This window comes from Alligator sinensis, unplaced genomic scaffold, assembly GCF_000455745.1.
Source record: "Alligator sinensis unplaced genomic scaffold, ASM45574v1 scaffold337_1, whole genome shotgun sequence".
NCBI lineage: Eukaryota > Metazoa > Chordata > Crocodylia > Alligatoridae > Alligator > Alligator sinensis.
The window spans coordinates 689,115-709,145 of record NW_005841927.1 but is presented as its reverse complement, the minus strand read 5'-3'; the positions used below and the strand labels follow the sequence as shown (position 1 = coordinate 709,145).

General features: G+C 50.7%; 1 protein-coding gene across 1 annotated transcript in view; it reads left to right on the top strand.

The window, feature by feature from the left end:
• The window catches only part of ARID1A (AT-rich interaction domain 1A), a 100,905-nt gene that overhangs the window by 77,890 nt on the left and 2,984 nt on the right, over nucleotides 1-20,031 (top strand). The window contains exons 10-21 of the mRNA XM_006019249.3: nucleotides 468-613; nucleotides 702-811; nucleotides 7,187-7,396; nucleotides 7,941-8,148; nucleotides 14,053-14,185; nucleotides 14,551-14,723; nucleotides 14,892-15,042; nucleotides 15,149-15,292; nucleotides 15,411-15,507; nucleotides 16,908-17,781; nucleotides 18,369-18,499; nucleotides 19,286-20,031. The exon at nucleotides 19,286-20,031 is cut by the window's right edge and continues 2,984 nt beyond it. Coding sequence (XP_006019311.1) covers nucleotides 468-613; nucleotides 702-811; nucleotides 7,187-7,396; nucleotides 7,941-8,148; nucleotides 14,053-14,185; nucleotides 14,551-14,723; nucleotides 14,892-15,042; nucleotides 15,149-15,292; nucleotides 15,411-15,507; nucleotides 16,908-17,781; nucleotides 18,369-18,499; nucleotides 19,286-20,031 — 3,123 coding nt within the window. The remainder of the gene's footprint in view (nucleotides 1-467; nucleotides 614-701; nucleotides 812-7,186; nucleotides 7,397-7,940; nucleotides 8,149-14,052; nucleotides 14,186-14,550; nucleotides 14,724-14,891; nucleotides 15,043-15,148; nucleotides 15,293-15,410; nucleotides 15,508-16,907; nucleotides 17,782-18,368; nucleotides 18,500-19,285) is intronic.

Here is a 20,031-nt window from a genome sequence, read left to right as displayed (position 1 = left end):
CGGAGAACCGATCACGCATCCTGTCTTCGGGTTTTGTATGACCACCTGTTGCCTGATCGTACACAGGACCCTGCTAGTAAAATTTTAAAGTTCCTAGTGGGAGATGTGGAAGCATAGAGGCTTTTTAAAATTGAAAACCAAGTTTCAGTACACTTGAGTTAGTTGAGTAGGATGCTACAGTCTCCATTGCAGAGAGAAATAATGGTTAATTTAGACAGGGTTCAACTTGGGGATCCAGACAAGAGGTAAAATTTTCACAAGTGCTAAAGTCCCACTTTTTCAAAACTGTTTTGAGCCCAGACTCGCTTTTGAAAATAGGGTTTAGACTGTGACGTAGTTTAGGTGTTCGTGGTGGAAAAAGCGTTCTTCCTTAGCTTGTTAGTTTTGTTTCGGCTGCAGCAGTGCCTCTGTTAGCAAGCCCATACCAGTACAATACCAGACCCTAATGCTTTTGTTCCCTTCCTCAGGCCACCTGGCTATCCCAACATGAACCAAGGTGGAATGATGGGGACTGGGCCTCCTTATGGACAAGGAATCAACAGTATGGCTGGCATGATAAACCCCCAGGGTGCTCCATATCCCATGGGAGCGAATATGGCTAACAACTCCGCAGGTAAGCCATTGCTGACCCACAGCAGTTCACTGGATTTCATGGTACTGGATTGAAATACAGTGTTTGAAGATTCTGTTTAATTTTCTAGGGATGGCAGCAAGTCCTGAGATGATGGGCCTTGGGGATGTCAAACTAACACCTGCAGCTAAAATGAACAACAAGGCAGATGGGACGCCAAAAACAGAATCCAAGTCAAAGGTAAAGCGTGTCTTCCTGTTGTCTTCCCAGGTGTCAGGGAAGTGGGAGAACGTGACCTTCATACACCAGCTTAACTGAGCATGTGTTCAGGACCACGGTCTAATGGCACAACTCTGTTCAGTGCCTGACGAGTGCATTCCACTTGCATTTAAAATGATGGCATGATTCTTGAGGGACGGTCTGTGTGGTTGCCTTTTGTCCGCATCCCACCTATGAAATCTGTTTATCTGTCTGACCCTTTATCATATTACTTATGAAAAGCTGAACCTTCGTGGCCCAACCCTGGTGGGGGACCTGATGTCTGCAGCGCTTCTGACCTCACACAGGCAAATTTGTCATTATATTTGGGTGGCAGGTTGCTTCAGAATAGGCTCCAATTCTGTGTTTGGCATTGTTCCCATTTATTATTGTGGTGCTGTTGTAATGGTGCTTGAAGACACCAATCCAGAGCCTGCACATGAGGGGTTGTATGTGCAGACATGTACAATGACGTGGTCTTTGCCCAAGGAGACTGTCATCCTTCCCCTCAAAGTATCAGTGTAAATGTTGCTTTTTCTGTCTTCTGCAACCATGGTCCGTTAGACCAGGAAATCCCATATCTCCTTTAATAGAGTGAATATAGTGGTCGCGCACCTGCCAAAAACTGATATTTTCTCCTTTCACCCCTTATATTGGTAGGAAACAAATCTGTTGTTATATCAGAGTTCATCTATAACCTCTGCCATTATGATACAGAATATCGAATGTGCGTTTCCTAAAGATACTGTCTCTACAGCATTCCCCTTCCCTGGTCTTAATGACGTGTAGCAAGGTGAGAACTCCTCAGCTTTCAAAGGCTTTGACCTTCAGAGGGCAGCAGTAGAGGAGGCAAAGTGTTTGTCAGCCCTCCCGTGAGTCTAATATAAATACCATCCTCACAAACACTCCTGTTGGGTCCTTCCCTCTTGGCCATGATGGGGAGAGCTCCCTGCTGAATACGGCATTGAAGGCACATGGTGGTACCGAGAGACCACCTGATTTACTCATGTCTTCCAGTCAGTGGCTACCTCGAATATACTGTAGCGATCGGCGTTTGGTGCAAGTGTGTTTTGATGGGCCGGGACTGACTGACTGCACACACATCTTGGTATTTCCCCCAGCAGTTAGTGTCTGGTGAGTGCCTGTGCAGTATGGTTCAGTTTTCTTCTCTGTGTCTGAGGTTTTCTTTGGAAGATCAGTGCTAGACTAGAGTTACAGGGTTCCTGTGCCTTGTGTGGAGTCAAGCTGCTTTGTGTATTGGTGTCTATGCTAGCTCCATTAGTAGTAGATTATTGGTCACTTTTTAACGTCTCCTGTTTTTAATTTAAAGAATAGAAAAGCCTTGGAGCTACAGGTAACCAGGTCAGCAAAGCACAGCTGTAGTCAGGAAAATGAAGTGGTTGGTTGCATAGCCTGACTTAGCTGACCGTGGTATACAGAGGTGCCAAAATGGATCACAGATGTTTCCCCATGCTCTTATAAAACGTGGCCAGCACCTCCCGATGCTTTCTTGAGGCATGGCAGGTGGTCTTGCATGAGGGTTTTCCCATGGCATTTGGAAGACCAAAGCATGAGTTTGCCAAACCACTGAATGTTGAGTTTCTGTCTCGCTTGCCTAAGTACAGACCCGTCTCTCTCAGAGAACCTGGCAAGCCAGCTTCATCAAATCAGTGAAGGTCAGATCAAGGTGGTCTAGGGCACCATAAATATGGCAGAGACTCCCAAGAGACACACCCCTGGAAATGGTGCAAGTATCCAAACTCCTGGACATCTTGTACCCTCCACCGCCTGTGCGCCGGCCTGCTGAAACCCGTGGAATGCACCAGCATCCAGCCATTCTGGCCACGCTCAACCGAGCAGACAGTTTATTCAATCACTTCCAGGAGACTTTTTACCTTCCCAGTACAGGGCTGGGTTTGGTAGTTACGGTACCAGAGACATCAGTGGCATTTGTACATATGTATGCGTCGCAGCGCCAGGCGCTTGTAAATGCATTTGTATAAATGGTGAAATGTGTCAGCGACGGCACACTTTTTTGAATTAAAACACATTGAAGGTTCAAAGGCGCACAGCCGCCATTTTCTGCGCACTGATGTGCATTTCTCCATTTATACAAACGCGTGCAATGCAACACGGGGCGTGTTGGCTCACCTGCTCCGCAGACTCGATGAATCCAGTCTGCTCCAGCGTGCTGGATTTCCGGCGCATCGGAGCAGACAAAGGTGCACGTGTAAATGCTCCAGAACACCAGGGATGTCGGTAACATTTAGCCAGAAAGACTCAAAGTGACTTTTGGATAGGGTGGAATATAAACCTAATAAATAAAACTGTTCAAATGCAAAGTATCAATCTGCCAGTCTTTGGCACGACTAATTACCACGCGTCTCTGTTCAAATACAGTTGTTTTGAATAGGGAGAGTCAGTCTCGCAATCTGAGTCTTCTGTAAGACCATTCACAGGACTAAAGACCCCCTTGTATCCAAAGAACGTCTGAGATGTAATCCATGCAGCCTTGACTGATGGTACGAGACGCACCCAACACAACAGCCCGTACTACGGCTAGAGCAGTAGGCAAGAGAAGATCTCCCTGGCGCCAGTCTTCATGGATTCCAAGGAGGGTCTAAACAGCCGAGGACTTTTCCTTTGGAGGGCAATGAACTCTTCAATTCAGACGTGGACGAGGCCCTTCAGAAAAGAAGCAAGCAAGAGCACGGAGCTTGGGAGCATTCCTTTTGAATTATTGTTCACAGTTTCAAAGGGACTCAGGAATTGCCAAGAAAGTAGTGGAAGCTCAATGAAGATAAGCCTTGATCTGTGCTGTTGCTGCATGGCCTCCGTCTTCCCTTTGTCACCAACCTTCAGAGTCTGGCAGAGGCTGTGGGTCGTGACCTATTTGCTGCTTCTCCCACCTTGGGCAGCTGCCTCTTAATTTTGGGACCACCTTGAGCCAGTGGGTCTGGAAATTGTGAAAAGGCTATCTTGTTCTTGCACACACTTTATCTCCCTGCCTACTTTATTTTCAATGACCCTTTTTGCGATTGATTCTGTTAAAACAAAAGGGGGATGTCCTTCTGCAGACGTTAGCGGTGTAGGAAGTGCCTGCGGAGTTGTGGAAGCAGGATTTTATTCCTGTTGTGTTCTCAGCTCAGTGAAAAGTTGGCATCCCATTCTGGACTTCTGACAATTGGTTTTGTGATTTCAAGGTCAGGACAGTAACTTTAGCTTCTACAATTCCCTTGCTAGGTTCTCAAGATTGGTTCATTGTACTTGACCCACAAGAAGCCTGCTTTATATATTCACTTGGTTGATCTGCAGGAATACCTCTCATTCCTAATGGAAAAGTCTCTACTAGTAGAGGAGCCTGTGCTGCAAAAAAAATAGCTATGTTTTATGTCAACGGATAAGGGAAAGCACAATAATTTCAGCTCTGAGGCAGGTGCATATTGAATCAAATGTGCCACTTCCCTGGCTTCTGTAGCACCTTGGCAGACCAGCTCAGCAGGCAAGCATAAGTAGCCTGTCAAACTCAATCCTGCCAAATGTTCCTTTTTTCCAAGCAGAGATTCCTAGAAATACCCCTGCTAGCTGTGGACCAGGGTGCATGCATGTCAGACATTTTGTTCCAGAGGCAGTTCAAGCCAAGGTCCCCTGCGAGCTGCTCCTCTCTCTTCTGGGTCATTGGCACCGAGTTGCACCTTGCTTCAAAACTGAAGCCAGATGCAGGGCTGGTCCTGACCGTGGCCTTAGCATAGATCTAGCAGTTCCGGTATTTAAGTCTGATGGAAACCTTTCAGTACAGTCCCTCATCATTACTTTGCCTGCCCTGCTGAACAGTGCTGTGAAATGATCTGGTCTTGCTCACAAACCCAACTTCAACTCTGTCAGCTTGGACGCTGGCTGGATGATGTCTACTGACAGTGCTGCTCTGTACCCTCCACCTCCCCGTTTAGCATCGGATAACAATCTGGTTGCTCTTTGAGCATCTCAGCATCAGTTGTTTCCGTTGGCATTGCTCACTCCCCCCTTGCCGAACTGCCTTCCAGCTGTGAAATAATATGGGCTTTGTCAGCTCTGTAGGGTCCCTTTAGCGTCAGTACCTGCACATCGCCTTCCTATCCAGGCTGCACTATCATTTACCCTCTGTACCAGTAAGTGCGTTGAGGGCCTCTTCCCCTTCTCGCCCTCCCTCTTTCCTCCCTCTTTAAGAAGGCCCTTTAGGCCCCCATTATAGGTGGGATTGAGGGATCCTCCAGTGTGAGCCTTTAGCACCCTGCTTCCCTGAAATATGTATGAAAACCATGTCATTACATCAGTTTGAAAGGCAGGAGAAAGCATGGCCTTTCATGGTCTTTCTGCAGTGTTGTTAAGGATGGACCTTGTCCCAGGTTTCCCGGGTTTTTCAGAACTGACCCGTTTTTGTTTTTGTTTTCTTCATCTCCCAAGTCTACTTCTCAAAACCTGCACTCAGCTTCAAGAAAGACTACACTTTTACGGTAGTAAGACTGCTGTCTTCATGTAGACAAGACGGACGTTTGGGAATATGTTTAGACTAACAGCTCTCCACAGGAAGGGTGAAGGGCAGGTGCGGTATCATCCTTTTCTGATTTAAGGTCTCTAAGTATATGGAGATTTGTTATAAATTAGCCAGTTGACCCCCTAGTCCGATTATGACTCGGTCTTTCCTGCGTGTTACAAGAATGCCCGTCTCTGGAGTCCGTAGGGCAACTGTGAAGTGAAAAGGGTAGGGGAGATGTTTCTGATGACTGAAGAGCTGAGGGACGGCTCCAGATCATCCTGGAACTTGAATGAAGGCCTGGTCAAAAAATAGCTCCTTCCGTCTTGGAAAGTCATTTTCTTCATGACAGCGACTTCAGCTCAGACCTGGTGCTGCAGACTTGCCCCACGTTTCTCTAAGTGGTGCTAGAGTTTCTTTAATGATCCTGTTTTCTTCCATCTGTGTGCCCAACCTGGGCACTTTTCCACGTGCATCACCACCAATCCAGGCACCCGTTTTGTTCGCTTTTCTACTTGTGGCGGACTAGAGTCCTTCAAATCTACTTGACATCAGTTTGCTAGCGAGTATTGAGAACAATGGGCCCACACCTCCGTGGATGCCTCATTGTACATGTTTCTATGGCCTGCCTCGTTTGGAACTAGAAAGCCCTCGTTAAAGTTCTCTTTCGTTTAAGTTGAGGCTGCCAGCAGCGCTGCCGTGGGTACTTCAGTTGTTGACCTAAAGCTGTTACGTGGACCCTTTGACCCAGACCCTTCTGCAGAACTGCTTGGATTCAGCGTCCAAGAGAGAATTCTGCTTGGGACTCTGCTCCAAATCCAGTTTCCCGGGTGGAGGATAACACACAACTCTCCCTTCCACTTACCTCCACAACACCCCTCGTCCAGGTACCTCTCAGATACGGTTAGCCGACTCGTTACAGAAAGTTCTTCCTAATTCGCAACCTTTTCTGCAGACAGGAAGGGGGGTTGGCATCGTCCCATCGGGGTACTTTTCTTTGGTGTCTGGAGGTAAACAAGAGAGGAGGCAGCGAGGGAAGAGAGACATTTCTCTTGAGGCTGCTTGCATTGTGCACAATCTGATCAGAAGATGCCACAGATTGACTCAGGGAAAGAAAAATTTCTAAGGGAAGCGATCCTCTTGCAGGATACGTGCCCACCCACTCTCCTCCCACCAAGTGCTTTGCATCTAGGCTTTATTTTTCTTTGGGGCATGCCTTTTTTTAATTGTGTGTTGATAACTCACTTTGTATTATCTTGTCCTGGAAGCTTCCACTTGCGCAATGGAAGCAACTGCCTGCTTGGAGGGCAAGGTGTATAGCTTGTGGAGTGTGATGGTTGCTGTGAAATCTAGCCTGTGCCTTCTGCTGCTCGTGTTGCCTTTGAGGGCAGAGAAGCCCGTAAGAGCGCCACAAACCCGGTGCTAAAATGACAAAGACCTAGGAGTAGGGATCCGGTTAGACCCCTTCAAAGAAACCGAATTGCAGGCGAGTTTCTTGATTAGGAAAACGACTGGCCGTTCTGTGGGTCGTCGCCATCTCCTCATCTACCAGCGCTCGGGTCTAGTGTCTGGACAGGTCCCAGGGGAGCGCTTTCACCCTGAAGTGTGGTCCGTGGGATTTTGCTGTTCTGCCCCACGTGCAAGCTCAACATTTCACCTGTGTGAATACGCCAGCCTTGGGCCTAGGTGTTGGTTTCCACATTTGAATGATACGCAGCTGCCTCTAATGCCACAGCAGAACTTTTTGCTGGTTTATCGTCTGTTTATAATGCTAACTGTGGACTTCAGTGTTGAATGTTTTTACACGCTTCTCCATCCTGTGATCTGCTTCCTCCTTCTCCTAGAAGTCCAGTTCGTCTACTACCACCAATGAGAAGATTACCAAATTGTACGAGCTGGGTGGTGAACCAGAAAGGAAGCTTTGGGTAGACCGTTACCTAGCCTTCACTGAAGAGAAAGCGATGGGCATGACCAATCTCCCAGCTGTGGGCAGGAAACCCCTAGACCTTTACCGGCTCTACATCTCCGTAAAGGAGATTGGGGGACTGACTCAGGTGAGCAGCCAGAAGCCAACGAGACGTGATGCAGGCTAAATAATTGTCTGTGTCTGTATAGCGGCCTCAGTTTCTCAACGGCAAGTTACAGGCAACAGGATTCAGGCTTGACTTGCTTCTGTTACGTTAGGTCTGATATTTTTTAATTTTATTTTAATGGTATTTATAAGAGCCAGCTTGCTTAAACCAGCTGAGACAAACTTTCAGTGCTCCAAGAGAGTTGCCTGTCTTCAGTCTTGCCAGCCAGGGAGCTGCACCAAGCACAGAGAGCAGCTCTGGCACCTCCCAGACTTTTTTATCAGCATTGTTGCATCTGGGCCTTGTGGCTGCTTTCTGTGTGCTGCTTGGTGGTGGCTGCGCCTGGAGGGATGGGTTAATGTTTTTAATCCACGGTTTCAGTCCAGCTGTGGCTGTTAATGCTCGCTGCTGCTCTTGTTTACCTGGTACGTGGTGGGGGGAATCGAGCTCTGCCTGATCCTGGAGGGGGTTCTGAAATGGGAAGCGACTTGGATTTAGGTTTTGATCCTGTTGTTTGGTCGTGCAGGTCAACAAAAACAAGAAATGGCGGGAGTTAGCCACCAATCTCAACGTGGGCACGTCTAGCAGCGCAGCCAGTTCTTTGAAGAAGCAGTATATCCAGTGTCTCTATGCCTTTGAGTGCAAGATCGAGCGAGGCGAAGACCCTCCTCCAGATATCTTTGCGGCTGCTGATTCAAAGAAGTCCCAGACTAAGATACAACCTCCATCTCCAGGTGAGTGTAAAGACCGGCTCTGGGGCTGTAGTCACTCGAGCACATCTGTTAATGCCCAACAGACAGGGCCTTATGTGCCATGCAGTCAGCTGGATCCAGACTTTATTGCAAGGCCCTCAGGTCTGCCGCGCAGCAGAAGGTCTGTGATGGGTACATGCGTTCAAAATGGAGGCCTTTATCCAGCTATGTCTGCCAGTAAATAGTAGTGAGTAAAGCATGTGTTGCGTGGCACGCGCAATTATTCTGTGCTGCCATTGACTCCTGAATTTTCTGCATATATTAACACTGACAATGTATCAGTGTGTCAGGGAAGGTGGGGAGAGAAGGGAGCCTGGAGTTGGCTTTTCAGGGTGATCTCCATGTCTTCTTGCAGCAACACTGGTGACTGCTGAGCTTTGGGAACCTTGCAGAAAAGTAGTGCGTTTACATCCGCACAAACGGTCCCTTCGTGGTAGTGAATGCTCGAGGGCGCTGTGCAGTTGCCCGCCATGTCGGCTACCTTCTCCTGGCTGGCTGCAAGTGTTAAGGACATTCTTAGCTCTGCTTGCACTTTTCTTTTCTTTTGCCTTTTCTCTGTCAAGTTTATTGAGGCTAGTTGGTGGGGTTTGAGTTTCAGACCTGCTCTGGGGTAAGTTTTAGAGCTGATGGATCAAGTATTCTCTGTTCTGTTGTGCCTAGTTTAGCTTTCTGGAGAGTCTCAGTTCCTGGATGTCACGTCTGATCAAGACGATAAGAAACAGGAGACAAAGGCTGGGCTAAAGCAGTGCATACTTTATTCTCTCATTTCCCTGCAGTCTGATACCCTCTATACTTTCTGTATTAGGTAGGGCCATTCCCTGGTTTGTTGTGGAATGTGTCGGCTCTTTATGCCGCAGCTCATTTGCCTTCAGGTCTTAGTAACGATGAAGACCTGAAAGGCCAGATCCTTGGGTACATCTGTTTAGGATCCCATTGACATGCAGAGGCAAAACAGCTTTGTTTGCTTTGAAAGCCTTCACCATAGAGAAGCCTCCTCCTTTGGTTTTGGGAGGGGCATTTTTGTCTAGCTCCAAAGTGTTGGAATAAGCCCTGTTTTGCTACAACTCCAGGCCTGCACATCTGTCGTCAGGGACCTCCTTTGTTCTGATGGCTTCCAGTGCCAGGTAAGGCAGACGGGGGTCTCCCACTTTCCTGAAGAGCTGAGCTTTCAGGCTCTACAAGTCCTCTTCCCCTCTTGATCAGACGTGCAGGTTCTTCAGTGATCCGTCCACCCCAGCGCAGCTCCCCGCTGGCTGGAAGTTGTACTGGGGCTGCAACCGGGGAGCGGGGAGGACAGGAAGAAACAGCAGCGGTGTGGGCACAGCTGGAAGCTTCCCAGCCCCAGCACAGCTTCTTATTGTCCAGCTCTGCGGGCCAGATGTTGCCAACCCCTGCCACATGGAAATGCTTCCGATTATGGGGGATGTAACAACAGAGTCGCTGTTTTGGGGACTGCCGAGGCGCAGCGGTGTGTCTGGGATGTGCTTGGAGCCCCCTGGATGCCGCCAGGTCAGGTGAAACACTGGGAGTTGCTCAATATTCTTCATGCTGTTTTGTGAGTCTTCAGAGGCGGTTTCTTTCCCCGTCCTCTTTCACCCATGGGGCTTTCCTTTAAGTGTTGGTAGTTGGAGGACAATGAGGCCAGCGGATAGCCTTGCTTCCTTAATCCCCATTCTTGCCTTTCTCCAAAAGGCAAGGGTGTGGTTACCACTGTTGTCTTAAGCTCCTCTGTTTGAAGAAGCCTTCTTCTTTTTTTTTTTTTTTTCTCCCCACCTCTGGCCAACAGTCACACAATGACTTGCCTGTACTGGATAGGAATGAACTCGTGTCTGATGTCATACATCTGCTTTGCCTGGATACCTTCATGTCTGCCCCGTGTTGCTTCTGATGACTGTAGACAGTTTCAGGAGTTGCTGGTTTGGATTATCGCCTGTCTAAGAAACTTTCAGCTTTTTTTGTTTATAATATATTTGATGGGAAATCCTTCCCCATTGACTAAGGCTTGGCAGTTTCCAACACCGGCATTTCTGAGGTTCTGCAATGGGACAGCACCTTTTTCTGCTCTTCGCTCCCGAGTCTTTGGCTTTTTCTCCCATCAGTAAGAAGTGTGAAGAGCTCCAGGAATGATGATTCTTCCCCTTCTGACAATATACCCCAAGCCCATGGAACAGAAGTAACAGGCCTTGGTTCTCAGTGGGTATTTTGGTTGCAGGGGGAGAAGTGAACAGAAAATCCAAGAACAGATTCATTCCTCCTTGACTTGGAGCTAGGATCTGCTATAGATTAAATCGATCAAGGCCAAAGTTCAGTTTAATTTGTCCATTCTGCGACAGACAATCTTGGTGGCTCTTGATCTCCAAATTATCTTCTGTGCTCACAAGACCTTGTAATCTAGAAAAGCAGTCTTGTATCCCAAGCCAGTCTCTGTGCTGAACTGGATTAATTCTGGTCTCTCAAAATTAGCAAATGTAGAGTTTGGGTAGTTGTTGGAGTAATGTTGTAGCCACGGTGGTCCAGGAAATGAGGGGCAAGGATTTTTGTGGCCGATACCTTTTATGGGACCAAGTGTCTGGTTGGGTGTCTCTTGGAAATCCAGGAAACAAGTCGTGTTGAAATTCCTCCCTAGATGTGGGGAAGCCGCTCCTTGAGTTGAGAGGAGAGACTCTGCTTCTGTTCTGATCTGCTTTTATGCAATCCTTTGGAAACGGATCGAAACTGAAGTCTGCCTTGGTAGGTCCTTGATCAAAGCGCACGTCTTGTGTCCCACTGGCAGCTCTTACCGAATGTATCCGTTCCTCGAGTCATAAAAATTCCTTTAAGGACTACATCGTTCTTTCCACTGGTCAGGAAAGCTGTCCTGACGTGGGATTTAACTCCACTGCACTCTTCAAGGTTTGTCATGATTTGTCACTTTAAATTTGGCCTCAAGTAGCAATTGAGTTCTACTTAAGCTTGACCACTAATTTCTCCACAGCTTGCTTTCTGAGACCTTTCTCCCATTAGCTGAGATATGAAGCTGTATCAGGGAGATGTTAAGTGTGTTTGGATAGGGCTAAGGCATTTAGAAAGCCACTTAAAGCTTCTTGTAGCATTTGGAGATCTGTGGAGCAGGGATGCCATTTCCACTTGGTGCCCGTCCAAGTCGATCAGCATGCCTACATTTTTACTATGTTTGAGCTCGTGTGGTTACATGCAGGTTTGAAGACTCTCTCCTTTCTAAGGGTGTGGGAACGCCGATGCCCTGCATCGGTGGTGGAAATCTGGAGGACTGCTCCCTTGGCTTCCCTTTGTCCATTCATGCAGCACTGCTCTTTTGGCTTGTAGAGCTGAGCCGTGATGTAGGAGGGCCAGGCTGCAGTCCACGTGTGAACTCCTCGTTCGGTCTTCACTGGGGTTTGTCTGTGGGAATGCACAGAGGCAGTAGCTGTGGTCTTTTCAGACACGCCTCTACATTCGTTCTCCTTCCCTCTGCCTCAGAGTTTTCTCAAGGACTCGGACTGGCCAGAAGGAGCGGTGGAGGTTTGGGGCCACATGGTTGCCCTTCAGACTTGGCCTCAGTCCCTCAAAGGAGCAGTCATGTCCCAGCAGGCGCTGCTGTTCTAGCAGGCTCCTCGAAGCTCACCTCGGGGAGCGCCCCACGCATGCACACATGCAGAGCACCCCCTTTCCTGGGAAGCAACCTTGCTGCTTAGCAGCTGAGTAGAGGTTGGTAGGACACTTGGCACTGGGGAAGCATGAGCACTGAGGCAAATTTGTTGAGTGACAGCAATGTCTGACAGACGCCAGGAGCCCGCTGAAGGCATCTAGTGCTGTGCAGACGCTTCTCCTCTCTTGTGGACAAGGAAATGGTGACTTGACTTTTTTCCCCCTTTCCCTGTTCAGAAGGTTGATCTACCATCCGGTTCTTCCACTTGTCCACCGCTGAATCCACGACAGCCATTCCTATTAGATATTAGGAAAAACGTTCTCACTAGGAGGGTGGTGAAGCACTGGAACTGGCTCCCCAGAGAAGTGGTGGGATCTCCATCCTTGGAGGTTTTGAAGACCTGGCTAGACAAAGCCTTGGTTGGGACGAGATGGTTGGGCTGGTCCTGCTCTGAGCAGGGGTTGGACTAGATGCGACCTCCTGAGCTCCCTTCCAACCTTAATTTTCTATGATTCTGTTAGCTAAATATATCTAATAGCAAGATCGTTTGACCCTCGCACATCAGGATACAGATTTCACATCCCATGAAGCAGCTGACCTCTGGGGGCTCTCAGGTGTTGCTTCAGGGTCTTCACCAACTTGGAACGTAAATGGAGGCAAGTCTTATTTCAGCCCTGCCCGGTCGTGAAAACAGAGAAGAATTCATGCGCTGGAATCGGTTGTTCAGATGAAAACCGGTGGAAGCCTGAGCGATGACTTTTCTAGCTGTGACATCTGTGGAGGCTTTGCCAGTAGTGACAGCGCGCAAGGCAGGGGTGGCCAACCTGCGGCCATTGGGAAGCTGGTCACCGTGTGCTCGTGCAAAGATTCACGGAGACGCATGTTAACTTCTGGAGAGCCGCACGTGGCTCCGGAGCCAGCCGCAGGTTGGCCACCCCGGCGTAGGGCAATGAGGGTGTCTAGCGCAGGTTTCCAGTGCAGGATGGGTCCGGGCCATCCTGTACATAAAACTGAGCACACAGAAAGCCTCTCCAGAGGTGTAAGAGGCTGCTCACCACTTCCTGGGCTGGTCGGCCACGGGTTGCCTCCAGCCTTCTTGGGTTCCTGCATGTGAATGAATGGCTGCCTGTCTCCTGGGCGGCCCAGCACCCAGCGCAGCACTGGCGTGTCTCCAGCTGTTCGTAAATCAGAGGGCGGGGGGACGGGACAACGAATGGCAGCGACACGGGGAATGTCTTGCCTCTTCCTGTTGATGTCAGTGCATCTGTAATGCGGTGGAAGCTAGCACTGAATTCCCAGGGGAACGGAGCCGAGCTGAAATGGTAATGAATAGGGAAGGACAGCATGGGGGAGGAGTTCTGAATGAAATTCCCTGCTGAGCTCTGCCCTTCCTTCTGGAGACGTCCCCAGACGGGGGGAGGAAGGGAGAGACGGACAGGGTGCCAGGAAGGTGGGGTGTAAACAAACATGACCCGCCTCTGACCTCCGAGGATTTTAATGAATAGCTGAAATGAGTCATCAGCCCGGCGAGGCTGAAGCAGAGGGCTATCGGGTGCCGGGAATGGTAGCTAATGGAAACATTAATTAAGAGTTCAGCGCCTGCCAGCTGCGAGGTGTGCAGGGACCTGAGAGGTGACACCGTTGCGGCGGTTCCGCCGGAGGAGTGGAACTCCTCGAGCTGGCACCACGCTCGCGGGCACGTGGTGGCGTAGGGGTTTCAGCGAGGGTTTGCCACCACCTCTGTGCCCAAACCCACCCGGAGTTCATCTGTAGTTGTGTGCGAGCCAAACGAGAGAGCTCCTGCGTAATAAAATGACTCTTCAGCCGGATGCAGGGGGGTTTCCTCTCCCACCGGAGTTGGCAAGTGGCACGGTGGGGTAGAGGACAAGAAGGGGCAGGGCTTCTGTCCACCAGGGATGACTGGCCGATGGAGAGATGCTGTCTCTGCAGCATGAGACAGTGGTGCAGCACCTTCCTGAGATGACCTGGAGAGCTGGTGCACGATGGTGGGAAGGTGTTTAAGAGCTGGGGGGTGGAGGCACAAAGTCGTAAGGATTCTCGTTGCTTCACATACCGTGCACGGAAGTCTGCACCCTGGTACACTGCGCTCGTCCCGCCTGCCTGCCTTGCTCACGTTTCAATCCTGGACCTACCTTGCCTTCAGGTGTTTTCTTCTGGGAAGTTTTGGGCGGTCTCTTCTGCCTGGCAGACCCACTCATGCAACTGCTCTTTCCTTCCAGCGGGTTCAGGCTCCATGCAGGGTCCCCAGACACCTCAGTCCACCAGCAGCTCTATGGCAGAAGGAGGAGACTTGAAACCCCCGACTCCAGCATCAACGCCACACAGTCAGATGCCCCCTTTGTCAGGCATCAGGTATCACACTGCTGCGAGTGGGAGGGTGTGCGGTGCTCGCCAGGCCTAGGGAGGCTTTTGCCAGCGTGACTGGCTTGTGGGCTGAAGCGAGCATTTGGGTTAGTCTCGGTTTGCAGTAACTCGTGGCAAAGCGGTAGAATTTGCATCCGGGTAACCGCAGCTCTCCTCTCTCAGGATTTAGGCTGAGGAGAGGATTATGGAGGGGGGTGGGCATCGTTCTTTGAAACGAGAAGAGGATTTTTTCCTCTCGGTGGGCTCCGTGGGAGGAGTCGTGAGATCCTTCTTTCTGGGGAAGCGAGACGCTTCACTGGTGAGGCAGAGAGTGGTCGGTGGCTTTCTCACCACGTGTTCTTGCATTACACCAGGAGCAACTCAGTTGGCCTTCAGGATGCCTTTGCAGATGGCAGTGATCCCACGTTCCAGAAGCGGAACTCCATGACTCCAAATCCAGGGTACCAGCCCAGCATGAATACCTCTGACATGATGGGTCGCATGTCCTACGAGCCAAATAAGGATCCTTATAGCAGTATGAGGAAAGGTGAGGAGGTTCTGGCTTACCTTCACTTATAGTTCAGGGGCATTGACCCCATTGGATGCCCTAAATGCGCCTTGGGAATATACACCTGTGCTCCCAAGGTCTCTTGTCCTTCTCCGCCAAACGCATCTTCCTGTGCTGATCATCAATTTTTTTCCCCCCCTCTTCCAGCTCCTGGAAGTGATCCCTTCCTGTCCTCAGGGCAGGGCCCCAACAGTGCTATGGGTGACCCTTATAATCGTGCTGCAGGTCCCGGAATGGGTAACATGGCCATGGGGCAACGGCAACACTATCCCTATGGAGGGCCTTACGAGCGAGTGAGGTGAGTGCGTGCACCTGCCCGTTGCTGGATTCTGCGCGGTGCGGTGACTGCCCCGGTTGCTTCTTCCCAGCAGGGGAAAGAGCAACATACCTTTGTGTTTGTGCAGGACGGAGGCTGGAATGGGACCCGAGGGCAGCTTGGGCACCGGCACTCCGCAGCCCAACATCTTGCCTTCCACCCCTGACTCGGGGATGTACTCTCCCAGCCGCTATCCACAGCAGCAGCAGCAGCAGCAGCAACAGCCGCAGAGGTAGGTGCACAAAATGGCTTCTGGCAGTTCAATAGAAAACCTCCTGCCAGGGAGAGGGCGTTATTGCTCCACTTGCGCCTCCCAGAAGTCATGTGCTGTTCTCGGTCTCTCTCTGCAGACATGATTCCTATGGCAATCAGTTTTCCACTCAAGGCACATCTTCTGGCAGCCCCTTCCCTAGCCAGCAAACCACCATGTATCAGCAGCAACAGCAGGTGAGTTCTCCCCGAGTCTCCACTTTGGCCGACTGACAAAGATATGGGCGATTTCTTGTCTCTTCTGCTTTGTGCAAATGAGAGTGCCCGCCACGATGGCTGTCTGCAGCACTGGATCCTGTTTAGTGTCTCAGTTACATGCTAGTGTAACCTTCCCATAGTCCTGGTAGTTTGCAAGTGGTTAAGTGGGTTTTGTTTGCGCAGTGCTGGGTTATGTGCGTTCTGGATCGTGTAGAGAGCGCAACAAGGGGTCCTGCTAGCGAGCGTTCTGGGAAGCGGGGGCTCTGCAGATACCAAGAGCCCAGGCAGCTTAATTTGGTGGTTCATTCTCTTGTCCTAAGCTTATCTGAACCCCATGGAGTTTCTGTAGCATTAGTTCGCAGGCTGGGCGAGCTTGTTCTCTGGTAGCTTTGTGGTGATCCCTTCGCAGTTTTGAGCAGCCGCCTCTGGGTGGGATCCTTCTATGCGAGTCAGAATTTCCTTGGGTATTCTCATATGCTGAGCCGAACATCAGAGATGTTGGACTTCCCTCCAGTCCCTTATTCCCACAAGACTTCTGCTGCTTGGTTTTCTCAAGGAAAAGTTTACTGTAGCTCCTGTTAAGATTATGAAGAGGAGGCTCTTAGTTTGCTCTTCATAGCCATGTTTCTGTCTCTTGTTCCCTCACTGATTTTTGGGTTGTGTCCTGTTTGGCTTGTGAGCCTCAGGAGAAGGCAGTTGCAGAGCTCTGCTAAGGATAATTGCAACTGCACTGCAGCCAGAGCCAAAGGCCCTGAGCCAAGGGCTCCAGCTCCTCTGGTACTTCGCTGCTCGCTAGGTCTTCCGTCTGAAGCGGGTTGAGGCGGTAGGACTTCTAGGTAGAAACAGGGCTGGGGCATGAGGGGTCTGGGATTTAGTCTTGGCTCTGATTTTCTTCATACAGGCTTAAAAATGGGGCGGGGATCATGCTTGCTTTTGTGAGATGACTTGGGATCTCTGACAAAAGGGACAGCTAGAAATTACAAGGCAATTTTTGGGGCTTCAGCGGAAGCTTTACCTACTTCTCATCTGTTCAGTGGGAAAGCAATAAGTTTGGATGTTTGGAAAGGAACTCGAATCCACGCGGAAATTGTTGTGAGGCGAACTTGTACTAAGGATGAGGCTCTTTCACTGGCCCATAGCTTGCCCTGAAAGCGTCTTGACATCAGCTAGGAAAGCTCAGGCTGCTGGAAGGGATCTGCTGTGGCTTGTAGGTTGTGGTCTCTTCCGAGCTAACATAGGGGGGCTGGTCTCGCCTCGTCCCAGCGTGAGCTGGGCCGTAGCATTCGTGTGGTTAGACAACGCAGTGCTGCTTGTTCTGCCACCCGGGTCTTGTTCCCTGTGAATAATGATGTCAACCCCTTCACGTATCTTCCTTGTAGAACTATAAGCGGCCGATGGATGGCACTTACGGTCCCCCTGCCAAGCGGCACGAAGGGGAGATGTACAACGTACCGTACAGCGCCGGACAGGGGCAGGCGCAGCAGCAGCTGCCTGCAGCACAGACCCAGCAGCCGAGCCAGCAGCAAACTGCACAGCCTTCTCCGCAACAGGACATGTACAACCAGTATGGGAGCACGTACCCTGCTACTGACCGCCGGCCCGCTGGAGGCCCCCAGAACCAGTTCCCATTCCAGTTCAGCAGAGAGAGGGTCTCGGCCCCCCCAGGCTCAAATGCTCAGCAGAACATGCCGCCTCAGATGATGGGTGGTCCCATCCAGTCTACTCCAGAGGGGCCGCAGCAGGGCACCATGTGGCAAGGGCGCAATGAAATAGGGTACAGCTATCCAAATCGGCAGAGCACTGGCTCGACGCCCCAGGGGCCTGCTTATCACGGAGTAAACCGAACAGATGAAATCCTACATTCAGATCAGAGGGTCAATCATGAGGGCCCGTGGCCTTCCCATGGCAACCGTCAACCTCCTTATGGCCCCACTGCCCCCGTGCCCCCAATGACGAGACCCCCGCAGTCTAACTACCAGACCCCTCCTAGCATGCAGAATCACATTCCTCAGGTATCCAGCCCAGCACCTCTGCCCAGACCTCTGGAGAACCGCACCTCACCCAGTAAATCTCCGTTCCTGCACTCGGGGATGAAAATGCAGAAGGCAGGACCTCCTGTCCCTGCCTCTCACATAGCACCAGCAGCTGTGCAGCCTCCCATGATACGGAGGGACATCACCTTCCCACCCGGATCAGTGGAAGCTACACAACCTGTGCTGAAGCAAAGGAGACGGTTGACAGCAAAAGATATTGGTAAGAGTGAGCTCCTGCTGCACTGGGGTAGCTTTTGGCCATGGGTATCGGTTAAAGGGGCAGGCCTTGCTTTCGGTAGTAAGCTCTTGAAGCTGTGTATCGACAGTGAAGGACCTCAGGTGGCTCCGAGTCCTATTTTTTTCTAGCTGTTGTTTTTCAGTAACAGTGGTGATTTCAGTGCAGATGCAGCGCTAGCAGTTGCTGGGACGTGCATTCTGTAAAAGCAGCGATTCTCGGCCTGGGTGCCTGGAGATCCTTTCAGGGGTGCCACACAACGTAAGCACTGCGAGGTGTGCAAGATGAACCCAGATATTTCAAACAGGAATCCGTAGCATTAAAACCATTCTGACCTGTTGTCTTTCTGAGTTCGTTGCAACAGAAGAATCGCTCTTGTTTTTTCCATAGTCAGAAATCAAACGAAAACTAAGAGCTGCCATTTTCCGAGGGGCTCCTCGGTCTACCCAGGTTGAGAACTGCTGCTGTAAATCCTCACGAAGTGGGTTCTGCTCTACCTGGAATCAGAAGGCAGTACCGGGGGACTCTTGTGTTAAACTCTAGAGGCTGGACGTCATCTGTTTGTATTACAGGGACTCCTGAAGCCTGGCGGGTGATGATGTCTCTGAAGTCTGGGCTGCTGGCTGAAAGCACATGGGCCTTAGATACCATAAACATCCTGCTCTATGATGACAACAGCATAATGACCTTCAACCTCAGCCAGGTGGGTGCAGATGCTCTGATAGTGCTTGGAAGGTGAACGGTGTGTGTTGGGGTTTTCCGTGGGCCCGGGAGCAGAGCGCAGCTCCTAGCCACACGTGAAGCTGCCCAACACTTGCAGGAAAGTCGCATACCTGTTGTGCATGTTGGACTGGGGCCCGGGTGCAGTCAGGTACACCGCACGCCCAGCTGCCTGTTTAGACGTGCAGCTCCCTCCTTTGCATTGCATGCATGCACGTAGCTTTGCCTGGACTAGTTGTGTTGCCTTTATGGGGAAAAAGGGGTAGAGGGTCCAAATTTCCCTTGACCGTAAGGCCACCCCATAAGAGGGATGGCTGCCCGTCGTCTTTGATACTGTACAGTGCCACTCGTCGCATCCAGCTCCAGTCCTTCACAGCCCAAGGGAATTCCTTACCTTTTCTAAGCTGCCTGTAGTTGGTTGTCTTGTGTGCACGGAGCTGTCGCCTTCCTTTTTGCCCTGCTACAATATTTTCAGTACCGTTTCACACCGTTGCTTTGCTTTCCCATGTTTGAGAGAAGAAGGATGTGCCCAAGAAGAGGTGTTAGGGGTTCCTGATTTGTTTGCTGACTTTCTCAGAGAAAGGGGGGGGCCTCACTTTCTAGCGGTCAGAGTAACAAACTTGTAATGCATGGGTAGCCTAAAAAAGGAGCCAGCCGATTTGCCATTGCTGCTTCAGCTTGTGACCCTCTTCTGCCCGACATCCCCTATCGCTCACGTTGGCTTAACTTGGTCTCTGATTTCTTCCGTGGTTCTTTCTCTCTCTCACAGCTGCCGGGGTTGCTAGAACTCCTGGTGGAATACTTCCGGCGTTGCCTGATTGAAATTTTTGGGATCCTGAAGGAGTATGAGGTGGGAGATCCAGGACAAAGAACACTATTGGATCCCGAAAGGTTCTGCAAGTCTTCAAGTCCCTCTCTTGACGAGGGGGAGTACGAAGAGGAGCCGCAGAGCCCAAACTGTGAGGAGGAAGAGGAGGATGAGGAGGAGGAAGAGGAGGCTGCCTTTGCGAGCAAGGACAAAGCACCCCTGGAGAGCAGCGAGGAGAAGCTGGTCAGCAAGTTCGACAAGCTTCCGGTCAAGATTGTGCAGAAAAATGACCCCTTTGTGGTAGATTATTCCGACAAGCTGGGGCGAGTGCAGGAGTTTGAGAGCGGGTTGCTGCACTGGCGGATCGGCGGGGGAGACACCACGGAGCACATCCAGACCCACTTCGAGAGCAAAATGGAGCTACCTTGGATTCACAGACGAGCTTCCTGCAGCGCTGCCGCAAGAAAACGTTTAGCAGCCGAGAGCAATCCGGGCGCTAGGGAGGGAGAGACCCCTCCATCTGATGGCCCCCCGGAGAAGAGGATAACGGCCACCATGGATGACATGCTTTCGGCCCGGCCAGGGTCCCTGCCGGAGGAAGAGGAAGAGGTCAAAAACTTGGAAGCAGCAAAGGAAAGCAGCAAGTTCCCATTCGGTATCAGTCCAGCTCAGAGCCACAGAAACATAAAAATTCTGGAGGACGAACC